The sequence below is a fragment of the Choristoneura fumiferana genome, chromosome 17, assembly GCF_025370935.1.
Source record: "Choristoneura fumiferana chromosome 17, NRCan_CFum_1, whole genome shotgun sequence".
NCBI classification, from domain to species: Eukaryota; Metazoa; Arthropoda; class Insecta; order Lepidoptera; family Tortricidae; genus Choristoneura; species Choristoneura fumiferana.
The window spans coordinates 11,157,181-11,181,025 of record NC_133488.1 but is presented as its reverse complement, the minus strand read 5'-3'; the positions used below and the strand labels follow the sequence as shown (position 1 = coordinate 11,181,025).

General features: G+C 37.9%; 2 protein-coding genes and 1 long non-coding RNA gene across 3 annotated transcripts; 2 read left to right on the top strand and 1 right to left on the bottom strand.

Moving 5' to 3' along the window:
• The first annotated feature begins 275 nt into the window (after positions 1-275).
• Positions 276-10,766, top strand: LOC141437101 (ovarian-specific serine/threonine-protein kinase Lok-like). The gene is made up of 9 exons (XM_074100326.1): positions 276-552; positions 1,552-1,681; positions 2,303-2,439; positions 2,516-2,643; positions 2,720-2,845; positions 4,516-4,719; positions 5,344-5,552; positions 9,356-9,557; positions 10,488-10,766. The coding sequence occupies exons 1-9, from the start codon at positions 381-383 to the stop codon at positions 10,764-10,766; spliced, it is 1,587 nt and encodes a 528-aa protein (XP_073956427.1). The 5' UTR covers positions 276-380.
• Positions 10,767-12,514: 1,748 nt separating this feature from the next.
• LOC141436773 (uncharacterized) lies at positions 12,515-15,271 on the bottom strand. Its single transcript, XR_012452328.1, has 2 exons — positions 15,233-15,271; positions 12,515-14,957 (listed from the first exon to the last, which is right to left on the bottom strand). It is a non-coding gene; the product is annotated as an uncharacterized lncRNA (long non-coding RNA).
• A 307-nt stretch (positions 15,272-15,578) lies between these two features.
• On the top strand, positions 15,579-23,575 carry LOC141436949 (uncharacterized). Its single transcript, XM_074100096.1, has 2 exons — positions 15,579-22,796; positions 22,900-23,575. The coding sequence occupies exon 1, from the start codon at positions 17,254-17,256 to the stop codon at positions 22,741-22,743; it is 5,490 nt and encodes a 1,829-aa protein (XP_073956197.1). The 5' UTR covers positions 15,579-17,253; the 3' UTR covers positions 22,744-22,796; positions 22,900-23,575.
• The last annotated feature ends 270 nt before the right edge of the window (positions 23,576-23,845 follow it).

Below are 23,845 nucleotides of genomic sequence, written 5' to 3'. Positions count from 1 at the left end.
AGTTTTGCAAGCCTAACAAAGAACCAACAAAGAACCGCATATCACGATCGCGTGTCATCGTCTGTTATACCCGAAGCATGCTTCTAAAATCCGAAGGTTTTTCTAAGAGCTCACGGAGTGTATTTGAAATTTCCCTCTGCTAGATAAGTTAGCCGTTACGCAGTTGCAATACAAAACAAAGCAAAAAGCATTACCAACTTTGCGAAGAAAACAATGTCAAAAAATCATTGATGTCAGATGTCAGTCAATCTTTCTTTGGTTTGTAATCTGTGGCAAGTATTAAAAAAAGTTAATTTTAATTTTTAACCGGCGCATTGTTTTGTTATTCTTTGTCGTTGATACAAATAAATGTAAAAGGTAGAAGTTTTTTAACTCAAACTATGGGGGAAGCCAGTCAAGCCACCCAAACCCAAACCCAAACCCAGAATTCGCAGACAGAATGGAGTCAAACGGCAGCTCCCATTATACCAACTATATGGGGTAGGCTGTATTGCACTAATAATTCCTTTCAAGGCAAACGCTGCTGGAAGCCCAACAATCCGGAATACTATGGTAAGTAAATAGAATAATCCCCAAATTATGAATCGGCCTAATACATTTTGAACGCTGAAAATACCAGCCCGTTTTCGAAACATGATTTTTTTTGCATCGTTTTGCGAATTTGTTTGGCGAATCGATATTGTTTTGATTTAGACATCAGATGTTTTATTTTTGCATTTTACCTAAGGTAAATAAATTAAACATAGAAAGCAATTGGCAAATTTGATGTATTTTGTTGCCAATATTTTTAACTATTTGTCCTAATTGTTGTGAGCATCTCACTGCAAACCCACACGTGACGCCAATTTCAAGCATTTTTACAGTAAACTCACTTTCTCAGCAGGATATATAATTTTCACTAATTCTATAGTTAACTAGGCTTGCTTGCTAAAAGGATAAAAATTGTTTTGTATTTTTATTCAAGTAACTTTTACAGTCAACACAAAAGCGAATCAGTGGAACCTTGACGAGTTGCATAATTATGGTTTTGTTTTGCTAACTGCAGCTATATATAAATAACTAGCTGTTGTCCACAATTTTGTCTGCATCCTGTGCAAACTTCATACCTTTTGGGATAAAGTAGCCTTATGTTAATCTGGAATAAAAGAATATCATTAGTGTAAAACTTGCAGTCCATTCAGTAGCTTTAAAGATTACCCCAATATACTTATACACAAACACAAAATTACATGTGTATTATATGAGTATATTAAATAAATAAATGAAATATTAAACATCATGGGACACTTGATACCAATAGGCAATGGATAAAAATACTTATAGAGATAAATGCATATTGAACATCCAAGGCCCAAGAACAAACATTTGTAATAATTACTTATACAAATATCTTCCCCAACCAGGGATCAAACCCAGGACATCAAGCTTCATAGTCTGGTTCTATAACCACTTGGCTATAATGGCTATTTGGTTGTATGAAGATGATTTAAATTTAATGTTTACTGATATCTTATAATATATAGTTACAACTTTGTTTATTCAACTACCCAGATCTCATTCAGCCGGAGTTCAGTCTGGGAAGGGCTCTTAAATGCACATTAGTTATGAAGAAAGATGTTGTGACTGAAGATATTGTCAAGAATATCAGCAAACAACACTTCATTATCAAAAGAGATATGACGTAAGTAATTTCACATTTATAACCTTAGGAGTCATTCAAGTATCACATAAGAAGAATTTTGACCCTTCCATTCCCCTTGTCAGTAAACATAACCATGCTCAAACTCAATATAAACAATTATATTGTTCAGGTTTCTTACCATAAAACACCACAAGAGTGAGAGTGAGTGGCAATAACAGTTATTTCAGGGAACCCTACAACATAGTTTTTGCTTTCAAACATACACATGTAAATAAATAAATATTGCAGACATAATCACCATCCAGGCACCACCCTCCCCCCTCCCCATGCCGCCCTGTCATCTAAAATAAGCTAAATAAACATCCCTCAACCACCTCTGGTGCTTACAAAATGCTTAAATGACTCCTTACATACTCAAAGATGTGCTTCCTGTTTTCAATAATGAATAATAATAATAAAACATACTATTATCACAATCATGTGGGAACTATGCACTTCCATTTCTTCCTTCATCTAAATTGATTCAGCATTTTGAGTGTGAAGAGGTAACATAGACGGACACACTTTCACGTTTATAATATTAGAATACATAGTTTATAATATAAGAATGTTAGAGGTTTTTTTTTTGTTGGAAAACTAATTAATTTTGTTTGTTTTCAGGGAAGCTCTCAGCCCAGCCGTAATTACAGACTTATCATACAATGGCACATTTCTGAATGGTCACAAAATAGGCAAAGGCAACAGTAGAGTCCTGGATGACAAAGATGAGATATCTCTAACACTTCCAACTGTAAAAAGTGTGTTTTTTTTCTATTATTTTTTATTTATTTATTTTTTAACTTTTTTTGGATTTTATTTCATATTTTGTTTTAGTTTTTATTTTTAAAGACTTATTGAGGAATGAGCAGGACCAAGTTCCCGATGAAGTATCACAACAGTATTATATCTCAAGAACACTTGGGCAGGGGGCTTGTGGCCTTGTAAAATTAGTTTATCACAAGGTAAGAAAAAAAAATTTAGACAAGTTGTACAGTACACATGGTCAGAGTATACCTAATTAAAAAATTCAATTGCCAGACAAAATGCACCAAGCATGCCATGAAGATCATAAAAAAGAGCCGAATGACGAATGGTATTATCAATAATCTGAATGCTCCTGGAAACATTCAAAATGAAATAAATATCATGACAGCATTAAGGCATGTAAGTATTGGTTGACATATTTATTTAATACATTAACATTGCTTATCTTCTCTGCGGACGCAAAAAATAAGTCGCCATCCTGTTGTTCAGGGTCTTCAATTATTTTACAGCTGCTAACACGGTCATTTGCTTTCGCTAGTTGTTCCAAATAATTATGAACCTCACATGTTAAATATTGGCAAAAAAAGTTAAAAAACTTTAGAGATGTAGATAGATTAGATTATATTTATTAATACCTAATGAAAAAGTACATTATAAATATATGTCAGGTAATTATAAGAAATTCACAAAAGGATCATCAGTGTATACAAAAAAATAGGTATATGATAGTGGTAAGTACAATACATTGTCAGCCAAAATAAAATTAGAATTAAATTTAAAAATAATAATAATAATAATCAAGGGTAAAACATGGACAAAAAGTTAAAATTAGCTACAATGTCAAGACGATAAAATTAAATATAAAGTAAGAAAATATACAATTAGTCCACAACAACAGGACAAAATATGTCAATATGTGTATTTTTGCATGCATGTAATGAGGGCTATCGTTTTTTGTCTCACTAGATGGCGCACTGTTGCGTTAGGTTTTTAAGTATGGATTTCAAAGTCTGTTATTACGGGCGTGAAAACAAGGTTTAGATTAAAGTCATATTTAATACACCTTAAAACCGTACCATAAAAATATCGAGCATGCCACAGTGTTGCATAGTCCCCGTTTTGTTCGGAAAAAAGTTTCCGAAAGACAAAACTGTCTCAAAACACAGAACGCATATTTGCCATGATTAATTTCAGATATTACAAAATATTCACAAAATTATTCTAATTATAAATAAACCCGCGTAGCTCACCCAAAAACTATGAGATTTGACATTTCGGAGACCTCACGCTACACTAGCGCCTCTAACGGCGAATTCATACGCGATAGCCCTCATTGCATTGTGTTCATATAGTACATTGTGTCTTAAGGGCGGTAAATAAGGAATTACGAACGAGAGTCTATTAGAAGCCCGAAGTCGAAGACTGAGGGCTTTAATGAGTCGATGTTCGTAATTCTAGTACCGCCCGTGCGACATACAATGTTTTTCATCACATTTGCGAGTAAAATTTTATATTTCTAAATGAAAAAATATAATTGTTCCAAATATTGGCGATACCTTAGGCTGCGCTCTTGGCAGCGTCGCCCTCCCCCTCCCTCAGCATGTGCCTGAGCCGCGTGTGCATGTGGTCCTGCTGCTGCACCATGCGCAGCAGCGCGCGCAGCGCCATCAGTACGGGCACGGACTCATTTACCGACCTTGGGCTTCACGACAACAAAATTTGTACGGGCAATGACTCATTTACCGACCACGGGTTTCATGATAAGCACATTAAGGTCGAGGGTTTAATTTGGGCGGTTGCAACCAAGGTAGCCTGCATGTTACGACACTGTTTACGAGCAAGTGTGATGAAAAATAACAAATGTCGAAATGTCATTTGTTTATAACACTGTATGAACTTACTTTTACATCCAAGAAGAGCATCTCAAGTATTTTACTTGTAACAGTTTTGTGGACAAAACTTAACATTGAAAATTGAAACCACTGATGTAAGGCGACATAGTGCAGTCGTCTAAGAGATTCGTAAGATAGATAGCTATAATTGTAATACAAACATATTTTTATTTCCAGCCATGCATAATATCAACGGAAGAAGTTATTGATTCGCCACAGGCTGTCTACATTATTATTGAACTGATGCAAGGTGGCGAATTATTCGACAGGATCACAAGTCGTGGTCGTCTTTCGGAACAGCTCACGCGATTCTTGTTCAGGCAAATGGTGCTTGCCGTGAAATATCTACACTCTCAGGGCATCACTCACAGAGACCTTAAAGTAAATATTTAATAGCTGACACCAGTCGGTGTCTTCTTAGTAAAAACTAATGCAATTAATGAAAAGCCTATCTTTGTAATATTTTCCTCTCGTAACCAGATGAGGATTAATTATTAATAATATATTATTATAAGTACTATTGTGTAGGCATTTTGAAATAGGCTACTTTCCTCATATGAAATTTGTGCCATAAAGAACATATACATACAAGACAAAGCGAGTCGCCGGGACGGAAGACCTTTGTTGCATTAAAACAAAATCACATCCATACTAATATTATAAATGCGAAAGTGTGTGTGTTTGTCCGTTTTTCACGTCGAAATGAAGCGACGAATCGACTTATTTTTTGGCTTAGAGATATGGGCCAGAGAGTGTGATATAGGCTACTTTTTATCCCGAAAAAATGCACGGTTTCCGAGGGAACAGCGCGCGATTACCGAATTCTACGTGGGCGAAGCCGCGGGCAAAAGCTAGTCATGATATAATATATAACAGAGCAATAGGGCCACATTTTTGTCGATTTTAAGTCTGCTTCGCTCGGCTTCAATGGAAGCGCACCCATAAACATTAATTTTATTATTACAAAAAAAAGACATGTTCAGACTTTTACTATGTTATTTCTAGCCTGAGAATGTGTTATTGGAGAGTGCAGACGATGAGACACTGGTAAAAATCACCGATTTTGGTCTCAGCAAGTTTGTAGGTGAAGACAGTTTCATGAAGACAATGTGCGGGACACCGCTGTATCTGGCACCGGAAGTCCTAAGAGCAAATGGTAGAGGCTATGGTCCAGAAGTGGATGTGTGGAGTTTGGGGGTCATTTTCTTCGTTTGGTAAGTGAATGATATGGGATAAGTACCTACACGTAATTTTACCTGCAGCAACACAGGTCAAGTGGCCTTCAAACGCCCAATTTCTTACTCTCTAGTCTAGTGTTACCTACGACTCATCTCATATAAGAGCCGGCCACCAGAAGGGCTACTACAAAATTCGAAAATTGAAGTTCGTATCGTGCCATCCCTCTCTTTCTCGTTTTAACCCATATATGTCCAGTGGGTCGTTTTTGGCCCGAAAAATAGGTATCAGCTAACTCGCGATTTTGCTAAAGAAATTGCTTTTTTGTGACGTCTGTGCTAAAGAAAAAAACCGGCCAAGAGCGTGTCGGACACGCCCAAAATAGGGATCCGTAGCCATTACCAAAAAAATTAAGTAATATTTTTCTAAGGATTTCCTATTTTATACGGAATCTTCCAAGTTTAGGTATATTTTATACCTTAGGCTGCTATTTAAGAGTAAAACTACTAATAATTCTCAAGCAAACTTAGCCGTTATAGTTTTCCTTGAAAGTTTGATATACTTACTACCATCCGGAATTTTTCTTAATTTTTCTACCCACCGCTTTAGATTTAAGAGGGGGGGATGCTCGATTTTAATGAAAATTTGCACTTTAAAGTTGAATATTTCGCAAAAAAAATCAATGAATCGAAAAATCTTCTTAGCAAACCCCTAATGATTTTAAAAGACCTATCCAAAGATACCCCACACTATGGGGTTGGATGAGAAAAAAAAATCACCCCCATTTTACGTCTATGGGAGGTACCCTAAAAAAAATGTTTTTTTAGTTTTTTATTGTACCATTTTGTCGGCATAGTTTACATATATATCCGTGCAAAATTAAATTACAGCTTTCTAGAGTTGATAGTCCCTGAGCAAAGCCGCGGACGGACGGACAGACAGACAGACAGACAGACAGACAGACATGGCGAAACTATAAGGGTTCCGTTTTTGCCATTTTGGCACCGGAACCCTAAAAATCGGAACAAAAATAGTAGGGCATATATGGGTTAATAACTTAATAGTTATTCGTGACACGAGGTTGGTAAGTAAGGTTTTACAAATGAGCTGACGAGTGATAAACCCGAGCCGCAAGGCGAGGGTTTTCATCGTCACGAGTTTGTATAACCTTGCCAACCGTGTATCATACGACGTTTTTCAATACATTTGTGAGAAAATAGGCAATTAATAACACAAAATTGAAAAATAAAAACAAAACAACGCAAAGTTTTACGAACATGGCGCGTCCGTACTGCGCATGCTTGTTTTGTTTTTAATTAGGTTTACTAAAATTATCAGGCAAAGGTTCGACGCGTTCAGCCACTGCGATTTTTACGAATAAATAAAAGATGGAAATCATTAAAATCTGAGGTACTTACTTAAATTACAGTTTATAATAATAACAAACAATTTTGCCAATTCATTACTTAGTTTTGTATATTTATAATTTTTTCTACGTAAAAATCGTTATTTTTTATTTTTGTCATTTAAAACTCTGCTTATAAACTTTTAAAATGGAGAATTAAAAAAAAAACTGTAAAAAAATCGCACTAGTGTTAAATTGTGTCTTAAGGGCGGTAAATAAGGAATTACGAACGAGAGTCTAAAAGAAACCCGAAGTCGAAGACTGAGGGCTTTAATGAGTCGATGTTCGTAATTCTAGTACCGCCCGTGCGAGATACAATGTTTTTCATCACATTTGCGAGTGAAATTGTATATTTGTAAAATAAAAACTTTTTTTTTTCAAAAATTGCCGTTATGCTGACTGCGCTCTTGGCAGCGCCAGCTCCCCGCCGCCCTCCCCCTCCGCAGCATGTGCCCGACGTGCGCGCGCCGCGCTCCTGCAGGCGCTGCAGCACATATTTATGAATGCACCGAGTGCCGATTTGGAACCCGAGCGTTAGCGAGGGCTTTAAAAAGCACGAGGGCAATATAAATTACCACATGCGAGGTGCATAATCTGCTTTTCTTTCAACTATTACAGGAATAGTAGACGAAAAAAAGAAAAGAAATGTCACTAGCATACGATGATTCCATTTTTGTAAGTTTACATTCGCACTCTCAAAAAGTGTTCACGGAAAATTCGCAAGGTTCCCGCCAATTTTTCTTTTTTTTTATTAATTTCTTCCTTTTTTTGGCAGAGTTAGTAGCAGATATTTTTACCAATTTATCGCGCCAGGTTGGCCAACCAAACACAGTTTATTTTTTAAATACGGCTACTTACTATTTTTGATACGATTGGTAGCAACAATTTTTTGTACGCAATCTGTCAAATTTCATAAGACTGTCAGGTTGACCAACCTAACAGTAGGCATGGGTCGTTACGTGATTTGAGCGAAACGAGACGAAACTGGTGACAAGAATCACGTCATTGGTTACTAAAACCAGTGATTTTAGTAACCAGTTTCTTTCATTGTACGTACGCGGTGCGGTGGCGCGTTTTATGACTGTCACTGTTACTGAGTATTTAACGTAATTAGTAATTATTAGCTATTGAGCTGTGACGTTATTTATCACAAGCGTGATTTTTGGCTGTAGACATATAAACTACTTCATGATTGCTAATTTAAACTTTTAGTTCTGTAACTGTAACTGATACTTTATAATATTTATTAATTAATATAGTATTCTTCCTTCAACCTAATTTATACCTTACTGTAATACAAATATTTTTTAAATTCACATTACCAAATCACGGCGCCAACCAAACTCTTACAGCGGTAAGGGTAAGCGGCTATAATTGATACTCCATTCCATGCCATTCGTTCCGTTCGTTACGTCTAGAACGTTGAAACAAACGAAGTAGCTCGTTTTAAAAATCACCACTTGTCGCTTGAGTGAAACGAAACCATGCCATATCGTTTCGTTCCGTTCGTGACGTCTATGACGTTGAAACGAAACTCGCATCATTGCAAAATAAGCTCGTTACAAAAATCACCACTTTGTCGCTTGACGTGAAACCAGTGATTCGGTGACTCGTCACGTCACTGGTTACTGTAATCAGTGACGTTAAATAATCTCCACCTCTACCTAACAGTAGATTTTTTTTGCCTGTGTTACCTCTTTGGTGGTGCAATTAAAAAAAATCTAAAACAATGCAATAAAGGATTTTCATACATTTTTTCTGCTCTAGAGCTGAAAAGTCCCGCTTTGTGCTGGGTATTTAGTGCGGTTATGATGAAATTAAGCATAGTAGGAAAAAAACTCATTTACCGACTTTGGGGTTTTCCTGACAAGCACATTAAGGTCGAGGGTTTTTTTTGGGGGGTGGCAACCAAGGTAGCCTGCATGTTGCGACACTGTTTACGAGCAAGTGTGATGAAAAATGAACTTACGAGCCATGTATACATCTTTTGAAAGTGAATTTTTCGAGCAAATGTATTGAAAATAATATTAGCGTCAGCGGGACGGTACGATACGAACTTCGATTTTCAAAAGAAAAGACAAACGGGAACGGAAAGAAAAGAAAAGACGATCAAAGAAAAGACGGCCACCCACGCCTTGCTGTAGTGGTGGTCTGGCGTGATGAACTACCAAGCTCTACACCAGTGTTTTTCAAACTTTTTCATGTCGTGACTCCCTTGGTTAGAAAAATATTCGGCCCCTGCTTACCTCCACTTACAGTTAGTTGTATTATTTTACGTTGATAATACAAACATTGAATAATCATACACAATAACAGTGGGAGTATTTTAAAGATACGGCGACCCCCTTAAGGGGCATCCGTGACCCCCCGTGGGTCGCGACCCACAGATTAAAAAACATTGCTCTACACCTAATCATGACATATTGTTTCTTTCAGCCTCTCAGGCTACTTGCCATTCTCTGCCGACTACACAGAGATGTCGCTCCGTGATCAGATCGTGACGGGCCGCTACAGGTACTCGCCGCCCCATTGGTGCGACATCAGCCTGCAAGCCAAACAGCTGATGAAGAAAATGCTGACTGTCCATGCAGAAAGACGAATCACACTCGACGGAATCCTTAATCATCCTTGGATGCAGGTAAATAGTAGTTTTACTAATACTGTTTAAAAATGTAATACTGCATGACTGTGTGTATGCAGAAGTTTTAATTTAGTTTATAATATATTCATTACTAGCGTTTACCCGCAGCTTCGCACGCGTAAATCATTAGATACAGCAGTTGAATTGAAACTCCGGGATTTTATTTATTTCTCGTGGGAATTCCCTAAAATTACACCGTGATTTTCATCGACGTTATATTATAACAACCATGCCTTTCATGACGGTGCGGTTGTTATTTCAATAATCCAGGTTATAAACTAACTTTTGCCAAATTTCATCCAAATCCGTCCAGCCGTTTCAGCGTGAAGAAGTAACAAACGTACGCACTCACTCACTCACAAACTTTCACATTTATAATATTAGTAGGAAGTAGGATTATTATTCATTCTAGATTTTAATGTATGTGCAAAACGGCAAAATTTATAATTTTAATTTATTGCTGCTGTGTTATACCTACCTATTGGGAGGGTGCGAAGTACTAGGTGGGGGTGATGAAATCTATCGCTATGTCTCAGTTTTAATTTTGGATATGGTTTCACGGGATACCCGTAAAAGTAACAAATTTGGAGTTGAAATAAAAAATACTCCAAAACACCAATCATAATAAATTTTGGCACTAAATAATCTAGAATGAATATATTACTAAAATCAGATTACGTTTTGTATTCTCGAGTACTGTAGTTTTCTTTCAAAATACAAAGCACCACAATAATTCAAAGATTGCCATTGCCATTGTGATAATAGCAATTTTACCTAAATTAAAAATATGTCCATTTATATGTTGTACAATTTTATTGTACCTAATATACCTTTTTTATAGTTGGACCTTTATTGTTCTGGAAATAAAGTACTGTTTTGTGTTGTACAATAACAAGATGGTGTTAGTAAAGTTTCTTATTGTTACAGGATATTAATGTCATAATTGGAGTGCAAAAGCTACTTATTCAGACAAACCAAGCCAGAAACATTAGCCAACAGACGCTAAGCTCAACAGGCACAGATGATGACAATGACAGTAACTCTTCTAATGTGACTGTAACAAAACTATCCAGGGCGAAGCGCGGCTTGAGCAGCAATACCAGTTGCTCTTTGGAGCCTGAACCTAAAAAACTGAAGGGAGCTAACTACCCAAGTTACGGCAAACTTGACGATAGTTGCTCTACAAATAGTCTGAACAGCTGTTAAGATTAATGCTGGTAGCACGTAAGTTGACCTTAGTTACCTACCACTTTATTTTGTTATGATTAGGTACGAAAATATTGTGATTAATTAATGTATCTACCTCGTGTTGTTATTGTGTATTTAACTAAAGTGTTATAATTGTTATCGAGAAGCCTTGTCAAGCAAGATGCCTACAAGCAATTGCCAAATACAGCGATACAAGCAATTGCCAAATACAGCGAACTAAATTCTATCCCTCTCTTACGCGCTGTTCTTATGCATATACCTAGTGCCATCCACGAAGACGCGTGATTTTGAGAAAATTAGACATTAATGACATTGTAATAAGAACCACGGCACCACAAAATACGGATAGGTCAGAAGTCAAACTCCTGTATGTACTTCACTTTTCATACCTACGCTCGGCGGTCGCTCTAAGGTTGTCAACTATGGCTTATGCACCAAAAAACTATCGCGGTAGTGGCACTCTTATCTAGTTGTTTGATTTATTGTTGAGAATGAAACGGGAAGAATGGAAAAATAAATTAATAACTAAAATATTTTAAGTTTAATGTCATTGTTATATTATAAATTTGTCACAGAAAATATCTTGCGACGATTTCGTTATTGGCGTTATATTATTTATTTAATTTAAACAACCGTCCACTGAACAGTTATAATAACTTTTTTTTTTTTTTGCTCCATTATTGCACAAAAAAGTTCACAGACGCGTGTCTCAAGCGCATGGCACTCCCGCTCGCACTGGTCCCAACCGTGCCGAGATATCGTGTCCGTACTTGTATGGAGATTGACTTCTGAACTATCTGTGTTTTGTGACGGCACGCATCATCGTGAATGACTCATCCTATGAGAGAAGATAAGAATTTCGCTCGCGTCGTCCAGAGTTAATGCTTCCAGGCATCTTGTCTTGTCTACAGGCACAGTATTAAACAGGAGACTACTCATAAGGCAATGCTAGATCATTTGTATTTACAAATCTCTTCAAAGCTCTTATATCATTCCAGAGAACAATTATTTGGTTTTCTTTTCATATTAGATCATCATTCTCCGCTTGAATACATTCCAAAGAAAATATGTACTTGAAAAAAAAAGGCTTGAGATGGGAGAATGCATATTATTATGATGTTAGTGTGTGCCAATTTAATTTAAAAATAAGTTACAGACTATTATTGGATAATAGTGACATTCCGTTACAAACATTTCTCTATTGATGATTATGCAGGCATATAGCTTATCTCGCCGAATTTGATTAGGTAGATCTAAGCACAGTTATTAGGTCCATGTGGTCTGCTGCTTTTCTAGAAAGTTTTCCATGTTGTTACTATGATTTGATTTTGATATCAAACAAACCGGACCGTGTATGGCGTACTTAAATTTGTACTTTGACTTCGTAATTGATAGGTTATTGGTATTGCATTATGTATTATAATGGCATTTTTCGAAATCTCATGTAGGTATTATATTTGTACACTTGAACTCTAGCTTTGTATCTACGTTTTGCCATTGGAAAGTGACATTAGAGCTAGTTCGTGATAATATAAGTACGACTCTAACGGGTACTTTACTTTAGATTCATTTAAGTGAAAAGACTTACACTAATTTCTCCTGTTTACTTACTGTGTATGACTTCCATAAAATTCTTTACGAATTTTTAAAACGTGTAATATTATTATGGTACTTTGACGATTTGTGGATACAATTGAATCTTTTATAATCCAAATGAGATATGATTTGTAAAAGAATAAACAAAATTGTTAATTATTGTGTTTTAATGTTTTTATTGTTGATTGTGAGATGACGGAAATGACATTGTGCATTGTGGCATACAGAAAGCCTAAAATATCATATTTTAAAGTTTCATTTTTTGTTTAGTTTTACACGAATGTCTGGGACATTCATAAGAAACTTTTTCATCACACTTGCTCGTCAATGATGTTATTCCATACCTGTATACTAAAGGACAATGACCTCAATTGTTCCCGCGGGAACTATGGATTTACGTATAGTTTTTCTCCCCGAGGGAGTTATTATGACTTTAGTTTTAAAAAGTTAGTAGGTACGTCATTTCAGACTAAAGAGGTTTCAAGTCAGCCAATTTTTTATTTACATCTTTATAACTTAGCTATAACCCAATTTCACCACATTCAAAATTTGCCACGCTTCATGGAAACTTCGTTATTTTTATATTTTAAATTTATATCAAATATTGCAATAATTTTGATAATTTTATTAAATATTTTTTTGCACGGAACAATCTGGCCGTAAGGCCATTTGAATTCTGAACTAAACGCAGTTCTTAGCATTATCTATGGTAGACGACTCGAAAAAAGTGACAATCAGGGGGGCTACTACGAAATTCGAAAATCAAAGTTCATATCGTTTTCCTGACGCTAATATTATTTAATACGAGTGAGAGGGACGGTACGATACGAACTTGGATTTTATAATTTTGTAGTAGCCCCTTGTATTAGCGGGAAGCCATTTTTTTATTCAGTTGTTTTCTTAGTGCCTTTTTTTTGCCCAGCTGTGAAGTGTTTGGACACAAAATAATTTAATTTTTTGCATTTTTTTCCTCGCAAAGATTAGGTAACAAACCGGAAATGTGCCACAATGTGATCTTAACTAGTCTAGTTAAGTCTTAGTCTAGTTTTAAGTATATTTTAAATATTATTGTTATTATTAATGACCATTGTGCCATTTTTTATCATGTTATGATTCATTTTCGAGTAAAACTTCAATTTTTAAAAATAAATTGTTTTATTTCTTCATTCCGCAATATGTATTTTCTAGAAACGATTGTATTTTTATTATAAAGAACATAATTTAGACTCATTACAATACTTCAGTCTTGACATTCAATACAGTTTAACATATAATTATTGTAAATAAATTATTTAAATTTCCATTGTTAAATAATACGGCAAGTAAGTATTCCATTTCTATGCACATACAACTTGTGAATAACTTCATATTTTCTCGAATATAAATTTAAACAAATACTTGAGAAAATAAATATCGGCTTCAACATATTTGTAGTGTAATACATAATTCATTTAATATTTTTATAGTATAGTTAAACCATCTGAACGTAATCATAATTTATTTAAAAAAAACCGGCCAAGAGCCTGTCGGACCGCCCAAAATAGGGTTCCGTAGCCATTACAAAAAAAAACAAGTATCTTCACGGCACTTACGTTTTTTTTGTTGAGAAGCGCAGTTTTTCGGCAATAACTCAAAAACGGTATAACCGATCGTGTTGAAACCAATTTTTTCCTGTGACATACGGACGGACTTGACGAAACTATAAGGGTTCCGTTTTTGCCATTTTGGCTCCGGAACCCTAAAAAATATTCATGAGTTTCATTACAAACGGGCAATCTAATAAATAAGGAACATTTTAAGGACTGAAAATCAAATAATTGATATTATCGAAATAAGAAACGAAACATGAATGTAACAAATTATTGAGGTAATTATGGATCAACAGTACTTAGAACAATTGCAATCAAATATTTGTATATCAAAGTAGATAGTGATATCTTACTATGCTTCACCTCACAAGTAATATATCTGATGAGTAGACTATTAGTTTTATTTTTCATACGAATCGTATCGAAAACAATTTATTGTTCACAACAAATCAAGACTTACTACAACCGTAAGAACTTTACATTTCGAAACAATACGTTAAATATCCATTCAATTATTATGGACTGCAACTAGTATGGTCAAATGCGTTAATAATCATATAATAGCAACAGTCGAGCCTGTGATGCTTATTTCCTATAACCCTAAGTAAAAATAATAAATTACAATATATCTCACACTAGTCACGCCACCACACTTTGCCTATACAGAATACCAAAACAAATCAGTCTTTACAACGGCGCAATCAAACTACTCTGATTTAAGCACCTTGCGCGTTTAGGAATACGCTTTAAACAGCGTGATACACTGGTGAGACGCGTTACTTTAACATGAGACGCATGACTTGCCTCTCACTCCATCGTATAACCGCGTCATCTTGTAATGCATTTCGTGATGTAGTTAAGCGCGCACAACTTTTTAACTCCGATTTCGTGTCCATTCACAGATCTAATTTAATGTTCTAATAGACACAGGAACTATATTATTCGCCTGCCACATGGTCTTGAGCATTGCTGTGTGACGGTTCTGCGCTCTGGGCTTCAGCTTCTGAAAACAGAAACACATAGTTTAAATTATAGCAATATATATAAAGTTAGATTAATGAATTACATGTGCTGCCTAATAGATAACCTAAAAACCCCGGTTAGTTAAGTCTTACTATAAAAATTAATAATATCAGTATGTCTTAATATTTTCTTTGAAATCCGAACTGATTAAGTAATAAAAATAGAAATACATCCACTGTGAGTATGGAAACAGTCACCAACATCAATACAGCGATACTCGTGCACAGTAAGCTTTAAATGAGTTAACCAACTCACCACTACGTCTACAACACTAAATTACTTTTGAAGTAGCTGAAACAATGTGAAAGACCCTCAAAGTTTCACAGTAAGTGTCGCGGAGCACGCGAGTCAATACCCAAGGGTGAGTTATCCTTGTCTTATATTTATCTTTATTGTGGCAACACTATATGTTTTTCCTCCTGTCAATGACGTTGGAGATAAGGACCCTTTTTGACGTATTATAGGAGGTAGCACCGCGGGGAGAAGAGGCGGCAAGCGCGACAAGAAAAAAGGGATCGAGGCATAGTTGAGAAAGAGGTGAAAGTGACTATACAGCGCCCCGGTGAGTTTTCATCTCCCATATCTAAATGCTATATGTTGCCTATGAAGTAATGACCTCGAGACAGTGACCAGAAGTAATGAATTCATGTAAGACGGAAGTTATGTCTTTATCAAGTACAGAAGTTGTATAAGAAGTATGATTATGACAAGCTATGGGTTTAAGCACTGAGTTTTAGCCGGTGGTATTGGGCTGGACTGTAGGGGTGATGTTGGAGGTCCGTTAAGGGACTATGTCCCGCCTCAGTGCTTAACAGAGAGTGTAGTAAGTAAGTACCCACAGTTGTACGTTTACCGTCTCTGGGATTCACGATGATGCAGAGTTTCCGTGTCTCCACCCATAGTTGTCGAGGGTATCAAAGGCTAAGGGGCCCTCATGTATAGTTCAAGTTAAACCCTTAAAGGCATGCACAGGCGTGGGCTCACGCCCCGCACCGCACTAAATTGCGGATGTAAAGTATTAGGCCAACCCCTATGGGAAGCTAGTTACATAGCTAAGTTTACGTCATATGTCTCGGGGTCACTTTCACACGATATTATGCTGTCGAGGTATAGAATCAGAGATAAGAAGTAAATCCTCGCCACATAAATTGGTGAAGATGCTGCAGGTTAGAAATGTCGGAAGTGTCAAATTGCTGAGCATAATTATTGCACAATTAATACACTCATATAAGGAAAGAAGCTACCCGACCACTATCCAGATACAGATGCTGGATAGCGATGACACAGGGGTAAAACTATTTTTTTGGTTGGGGTAGGCCTCTCGGATGACTGACATACCCGCACCACGGGTATGATGCTCAGCTCAACTTAACAGCGAGACACTTGTTCTTGGACACTATCCGGCAGAGAACCCAGTAACTATTCTTACTTTTATGTGTTGCAATCAACAACTCCATCATGAGAAACTGCGAGTAGTTCATATAAATTCTCAACTAACTTATCTAAGGTTAAGTATACTATTAAAAACGCCTTTCCAGCGTGTCTTGCAAATATATCTTTCTGAGTACCATTTGTACATTGGGAAGGCAAAAAGGCAATAAAGTTAATTAATATCACGATTTGGTGGCGTTTCAATAAATCTTATTTTATTTTATATTTAAGAAAATATTTCTATTTTAAGTGCCCTATTTGTCGTTTAGTGCGATTTACTATGGCATTTCAGGTTTCTAATTTAGGGACCCTAAATATTGGGAACTAAATATCGTGTAGTATAATAAGTCTATCAGTGTCTATGGTTTAGTGTCCGTTCAGGAATCAACACAATCGATAAACAACGAATCTAAAAGAAGGTGAGAAGATGTAATGTTAAATTTAAAAAACTTTCCTTTAAGGTTCCAGAACATAACGATAATAAAATTAAAATAACTTTGGTTGCTTGTTTTATTCCCCTCTTTCCTTTATCTAATAAGAATGAGTATGACATTTTCATCCACCTTAATTGTGTAACGTGGACAGCTACCCTTATCTGTATGGACTTGTTCCCTTTGCTAAATTAGTGTTTGATATAAAAAAAGGGACTTCGGTACGGTAGATTATTATGGTTAGAATTTCATCAAGTTTTTCTTGAGGCGGTTTAAACTTGTCCAATTTGTTAACGCGAACTTATTCGTGCAAGAAATAAGTGGTGGTTTGTTACGGAAATCATTGTTATAAGTGAGAAGAATATCGTTGTTAGTTGTTACCCAAGGGATAAGCCATAACAAGAGCTTGGAAAAATGGAAGCGGCGTTAGGCACAAGAGTGATTCTAAGGCAAACAAACCTGGTTGCCCTGACTGAATCTACTGAGAAACTGATCAAGGACAGCGTGGCAGTAGATCTACAGGAGTTGACCAGAATTAAGACATCACTTAAAAATTCTATTCGAGCATTCGAGGAGGAAGTCTTTAAATATATAGAGAAATGCCCCAATCAAACTACTATAGATACGACGGCATTGATGAATGTTCAATTGAAGGCAGAAGATCTACTAGCATCTTTAGAAGCTTCATACATAATCGCAAATTCTGAGGTAAAAACTTCTAATGGCTCTAACAATAATACCTCCCGACTACCAAAACTTGATCTGGCCAGATATGATGGGAATATCCTGAAGTGGACTTCCTTCTGGGACCGTTTTAACGCCAGTGTCCACTCAAAGACCATACCAGACGTCGAGAAGCTGTCATACTTACTGTGCACACTCGAAGGGTCAGCCCGCCAAGCCGTAGAAGGTTTGGAGACAACCAGTGCTAATTATGCTGTTGCTAGGGATATCCTGGAAGGCCGGTTTGGGAAGAGAGATAGAGTGATCGATGCTCATAATGAGGCCCTACAGAATTTACCAAAGGCGCAAGCCACAGGTACAGATTGCAGGCGTACACTCAACGATATCGAAAAACACCTTCGATTACTCGAGGCCATGGGTGAACAAACCGATGCTAGTTACCTCAGAGTAGTTGTAATGAGCAAATTTCCAGAAAAGGTAGTGTACCAGGTAGATCTAATGACGGCAAAAGACCAATCCATAACGGCAATTCGAGGGGCTCTAAATGAAGTCATTTCAGCTCTAGAAAAGTCTGAAGGCATGCTGGATAGGAAAACGGAGATAACACCTTCTAACTCTAACACAACGCCCGCCTCCACGTCGACTCTACACACAGCAAGCAAACGCAGATGGGATCAGTCAAAGGGACACAAGCTGAGGAACAAAGGCTCACAGAAGGCTCAACACAAAAGACCGAAGCTTAGGTGTGTATTCTGCGACCTCGAGCACTACAGTGAAGACTGTGGGAAGTACCGATCATATGTGGACAGGAAAACAAAACTCGCAGACAAGTGTTATATTTGTTTCCGCCCAGGGCATAGAGCTGTGCGTTGCAAGAATAAGAAGAAGTGCCCACACTGCGAGAAGATCCATAATCGCGCACTATGCCCCCAGAAGACGACAAAGGGTGAGCAAACAGCTGAATTTTATATAGATAAAAACACAACAAACATGCATAATAAGTTTGCTCCCCTTCATCTTTTACAGACGGCTGTGACACAAATAAAAGCAGGAGAGAACGAGACTCTGGCGTGCAGACTTCTGCTTGACTCCGGCAGTCAAAGATCGTATATAACGTCAAAATTATTTAAGAAACTACACATAACACCTGACAGAGAAGATAGTTTGATGATTTATACATTTGGTTCAAATACTCCCAAGGAAGTGATAAGTCCATCAGCCGAAGTAACCATCATCACAAAGAGAAGGGTAGAGAGGAAAATCAGGGTAAATATAGTACCATATATTACAGATAATATACCGATAGCACAGATCCCTCCTACTGAATTGGACGTGATAGCTGATGATGATTCAAATGGAGAAATCATCGACCTACTTATCGGAAATGATTTGTATTTCTCCTTTTTAAGGAACGACATAATTAAAATGGATGAGAAAATGTATCTCGTTGACTCTGATCTCGGATGGTTGATCTCTGGAAGTAGTTTACAGTGCAATGAAGGAAACAACACGCTATCAGTGGTCACCTATTGCCACTGCCATGATACCAACTGCCCTTATTTTACAGAGCCAGACCTCCCTCTGCGGAGTATAGATTTAAAATTCCTATGGGCGTTGGAGAGCATAGGAATAACTGATTCTCCTAAAACGACCTACGAGGAACAAGCTGTTCAACACTTCAATGAAACTGTGGAGTACAACGGAGAACGATACGAGGTAAAATGGCCCTGGATACAATATCCACCCGAGCTTCCTACCAACTATGGATTAGCCTATGGAAGGCTTAAGAGTTTACTGAGGAGATCAGACAAAGACATACTGAATGATTATCATCAAATATTAAAAGAACAGCTTGCGGCAAAGGTGATAGAAATTGTAGAACCCGAACACTATCATTTGACTACTCATCCCGTACACTACCTGCCTCACCATATGATCAAGCAAAAGGGTAAAAGAGGCCGCATAGTGTACGACGCCTCTGCAAAGATCAAGGATGAGAAAAGTCTAAACGAATGTCTGTATCGAGGCCCATCCATGATAGAAGATCTCACTGGACTGATACTTAAATTCCGATTAGGCAAAGTTGGTATCACAGCTGATGTAGAGAAGGCCTTTCTACAAGTGGGTCTCCAAAAGCAAGATAGAGACGTCACTCGATTTTTGTGGGTAAAGAACGCCGAGCAAGAACCAAATGACGAGAATGTTGTCCAATACCGGTTTTGTAGAGTTCCATTTGGGGTCATCTCAAGTCCTTTCCTGTTAGCAGCCACCATCAGACACCACATGTCGAAAACCAAAGAGTCGCTTCTCACTAAGATAGCAGACAGATGTTATGTAGATAATTTGATAACATCCACTAAAACAGTTAATACAGCCCTTGAACTGTATGATGAAACGACAAAGATTTTTAACGAACTTGGTATGAACATAAGAGACTGGATGTCTAACGAGAAAGATTTCATGGGAAAAATTCCTGAGCAACAGAAGGCTAAACAAGTCGGAACCATAAAGATACTCGGACTTCTGTGGAACGTAGATCGTGATACTTTACAACTCAAAGTCGATGGCAATACCTGGGAAGAAGAAGTTAAAGATAGAGGTATAACGAAAAAAGGTGTATTAAGAGTACTGGCTCGTCTTTACGACCCTTGTGGGTTTGTATCACCTCTTGTGCTACCAGGAAAGTTGTTGTTTCAAAATCTTTGTACAAGGAAGCTGAAGTGGGATGAACCCCTGCCAGATGATTTACAAGAGGCATGGAAAACCATAGTACGAGACCTTAAGACCGTAAATCACATAGAGTTGCCAAGATACGTTGGAAATGACATCAATGGTGAAATCTTGGACTATGAACTACATGGCTTTACAGACGCCTCTATAAATTCATATGCTGCCGTAGTATATCTCCGAATCGTTGGACTACATGAAATCAAAACAACCCTTCTCATGTCGAAATCAAGAGTCACACCAACGGAAGATAAAGACGATTTGAAAATTCCCAGATTGGAATTACTAGGCTGTCTAATAGGGAGTAGACTCTTAAAATACATTAAGAGCCATTTGGAAATTCGTATATCCAAAGTATATCTGTGGACTGACAGTCAAGTCGTCCTAGCATGGACCAGAACAAATAAATTACTCCCTCCGTTTGTACTGAGACGTATTAATGAGATTAAACAGACAAAAGACATGTTGAAATTGGAATTGTGCTATGTCAATACAAAGGAGAACCCAGCCGACATAGCAACAAGGCCAGAATTATGGCATTCGAAAAAAGAGCTGTGGATTAATGGTCCAAACTATCTCAGTCGTGATAAAAGACAGTGGCCAAAAAACCAACAAATAGACGAAGTAGACATTTGTCTGGCTGGAAGGGCTCTGGAGACAATAGACGGTCCAGAGATGACACTGAAAGGTTACGAGAACGAAGAAACAGCCTCTTTCACGTTGGATAACCAAGAGACTCCTATGGAAGTTTGTTTGCCAGACAATAACGTGGCTGCAGAAGGAAATACGGTTTTAAGTGAAATCAAGGACCTACAAAAAACCTATTTTCCAGATGAAATTTCAGGTAAAGCAACAAGTCTATCGAAAAATTTAGGCCTTTTCCTAGACGAAGAAGGTGTGTTAAGATGCAAAGGACGCTTAACACAAACAAATTGGTCATACGAGAAGAAGTATCCAATATTGATTCCAAAGAAGTCACCCTTCACGGACCAGACCATTAAGAAGACACACGAAGAGAATTACCACGTGGGCGTGTCTCACACACTCAGCATACTAAGAAACAAATATTGGATACCACAAGGCCGAGCACAAGTGCAGAAGGTAATAAGAAGATGTCCACAGTGTCTGAAGCACGCAGGCGGCCCGTATAAGTTACCGGCACCACCTACACTACCGAGCGAAAGAGTCAATTATAGCCCACCGTTCACATTCACTGGATTGGACTATCTTGGACCAGTGTTGGTAGAGACATCCAAAGGTAGAGAGAAGAGGTGGATCTGCATTTTGACATGTTTAGCGGTACGAGCTATACATCTAGAGCTTGTGAATGATTTGACAGCTCGAGAGTGTTTACTTGCTCTCAGACGCTTTACAGCTTTAAGAGGAGTACCGAACACCATTATATCAGATAATGCCTTATATTTTAAACTGGTAAGCGAAGTTTTAACCAGTTCATACTGTATTGACAATGGAATAAAATGGAAATTCATCGCCCAATTAGCTCCATGGCAAGGAGGGTTCTACGAAAGGCTAGTGTCTTTAATTAAGCATTGCTTAAAACGCACACTTGATAAACATTTACTGACCGACAGCCAGATGCAGACAGTAGTTAAGGAAGTGGAGTCTGTACTCAATACTCGACCTCTAACTATGGTAGGCTCAGAGTTGGAGGAAGTACTAAGACCAGCAGACTTCTTGTCACTAGGCCAGTGCCTTGAGATAGATCCCGATTTCCAAGAGTTCACCTTACAGGGTACCTGTACAAAAATTGACCTGATTAAGGGTTGGAAAAGGGGTCGAATCATTCTTGAAGAGTATAAGAAGATGTTTGTAAATCAGTACCTGCCCAGTCTTCGTGAGAAGTCTTTCCACACACATAAACAGCCGAGAGTCAAGTCAGACAGAACCCCGAAAATAGGAGACATAGTGCAAATCAAAGACGACTCAAAGAACAGAACTAACTGGAAGGTTGGGAAGATTACCTCCTTAGTTAGAAGTCGTGATGGCGAACATAGAACAGCCAATATTAGGGTCGGGAACACAGACTTTACCCGATCAATAGGACATCTGTATCCCTTAGAGGTCGAAATGGCCGATGACAGAATAAGTCAGGAGGAGTCGCCCCAGCCTGACTTTAGAGTTGTATCAGATCAACCTGATTTAACATTCCTAGAGAATTTTAACCCTGCCACAGAAACCACAATACCTGAAGAAAGACCAGAAGAGATTGCTGTCGTACCCGACCAAGAACCCATAATGCAAACTCTCCCTGATGACATTACCTCGGTTCAGCCTGAGGGTTCACCCACTGTGCAACCAGAACAAGGGTCATCGCCTCAAGCAGAAGTGGTTGAAGAAGAAATAGAGTTACCATCAGCGAGTGTTGAAGACATTGCTGACATACCGGCAGAGAGCAATAGAAGAAGGATGGCGGCCATTCGGGCTAGAGAGAAGATAGCTGAATGGACGCGACTATTGCTAACCTTACTCTGACTGAATCTTTTGCCTTTGGGAGTGTCGCGGAGCACGCGAGTCAATACCCAAGGGTGAGTTATCCTTGTCTTATATTTATCTTTATTGTGGCAACACTATATGTTTTTCCTCCTGTCAATGACGTTGGAGATAAGGACCTTTTTTGACGTATTATAGGAGGTAGCACCACGGGGAGAAGAGGCGGCAAGCGCGACAAGGAAAAAGGGATCGAAGCAGAGTGGAGAAAGAGGTGAAAGTGACTATACAGCGCCCCGGTGAGTTTTCATCTCCCATATCTAAATGCTATCTGTTGCCTATGAAGTAATGACCTCGAGACAGTGACCAGAAGTAATGAATTCATGTAAGACGGAAGTTATGTCTTTATCAAGTACAGAAGTTGTATAAGAAGTATGATTATGACAAGCTATGGGTTTAAGCACTGAGTTTTTAGCCGGTGGTATTGGGCTGGACTGTAGGGGTGATGTTGGAGGTCCGTTAAGGGACTATGTCCCGCCTCAGTGCTTAACAGAGAGTGTAGTAAGTAAGTACCCACAGTTGTACGTTTACCGTCTCTGGGATTCACGATGATGCAGAGTTTCCGTGTCTCCACCCATAGTTGTCGAGGGTATCAAAGGCTAAGGGGCCCTCATGTATAGTTCAAGTTAAACCCTTAAAGGCATGCACAGGCGTGGGCTCACGCCCCGCACCGCACTAAATTGCGGATGTAAAGTATTAGACCAACCCCTATGGGAACCTAGTTACATAGCCAAGTTTATGTCATATGTCTCGGGGTCACTTTCACACGATATTATGCTGTCGAGGTATAGAATCAGAGATAAGAAGTAAATCCTCGCCACAAAGCATTTAAAGTGGGAAATGACAAACGCAAAACGAAGTAAATCGCTGGTCGTAGACGTCGGGGAGTTAAAATATTTTTTTTTCAAACCCGACGAGTTTGCTTGCAAATTACTGTACTTTTTATCACGATTATCACTGTAACATGAATAAGAACATGAAAGTGTATTTAGGTAAATTGCGCATTTAATTCAGTGAAAATGTTGGATTTTCACTATCCCACGGATGATTTCACCGTCTTTCACAAAACGACACGCACGAACCAAAC

Excerpts from the sequence above, each read along its gene's own strand:
- LOC141437101 (XM_074100326.1), top strand. The coding sequence starts at position 381 with ATGGGGGAAGCCAGTCAAGCCACCCAAACCCAAACCCAAACCCAGAAT. Across the intron at positions 2,644-2,719 it reads TAAAATTAGTTTATCACAAG|ACAAAATGCACCAAGCATGC; the intron begins GTAAGAAAAAAA and ends TTCAATTGCCAG. Across the intron at positions 5,553-9,355 it reads GGGGTCATTTTCTTCGTTTG|CCTCTCAGGCTACTTGCCAT; the intron begins GTAAGTGAATGA and ends TGTTTCTTTCAG.
- LOC141436949 (XM_074100096.1), top strand. The coding sequence starts at position 17,254 with ATGGAAGCGGCGTTAGGCACAAGAGTGATTCTAAGGCAAACAAACCTG.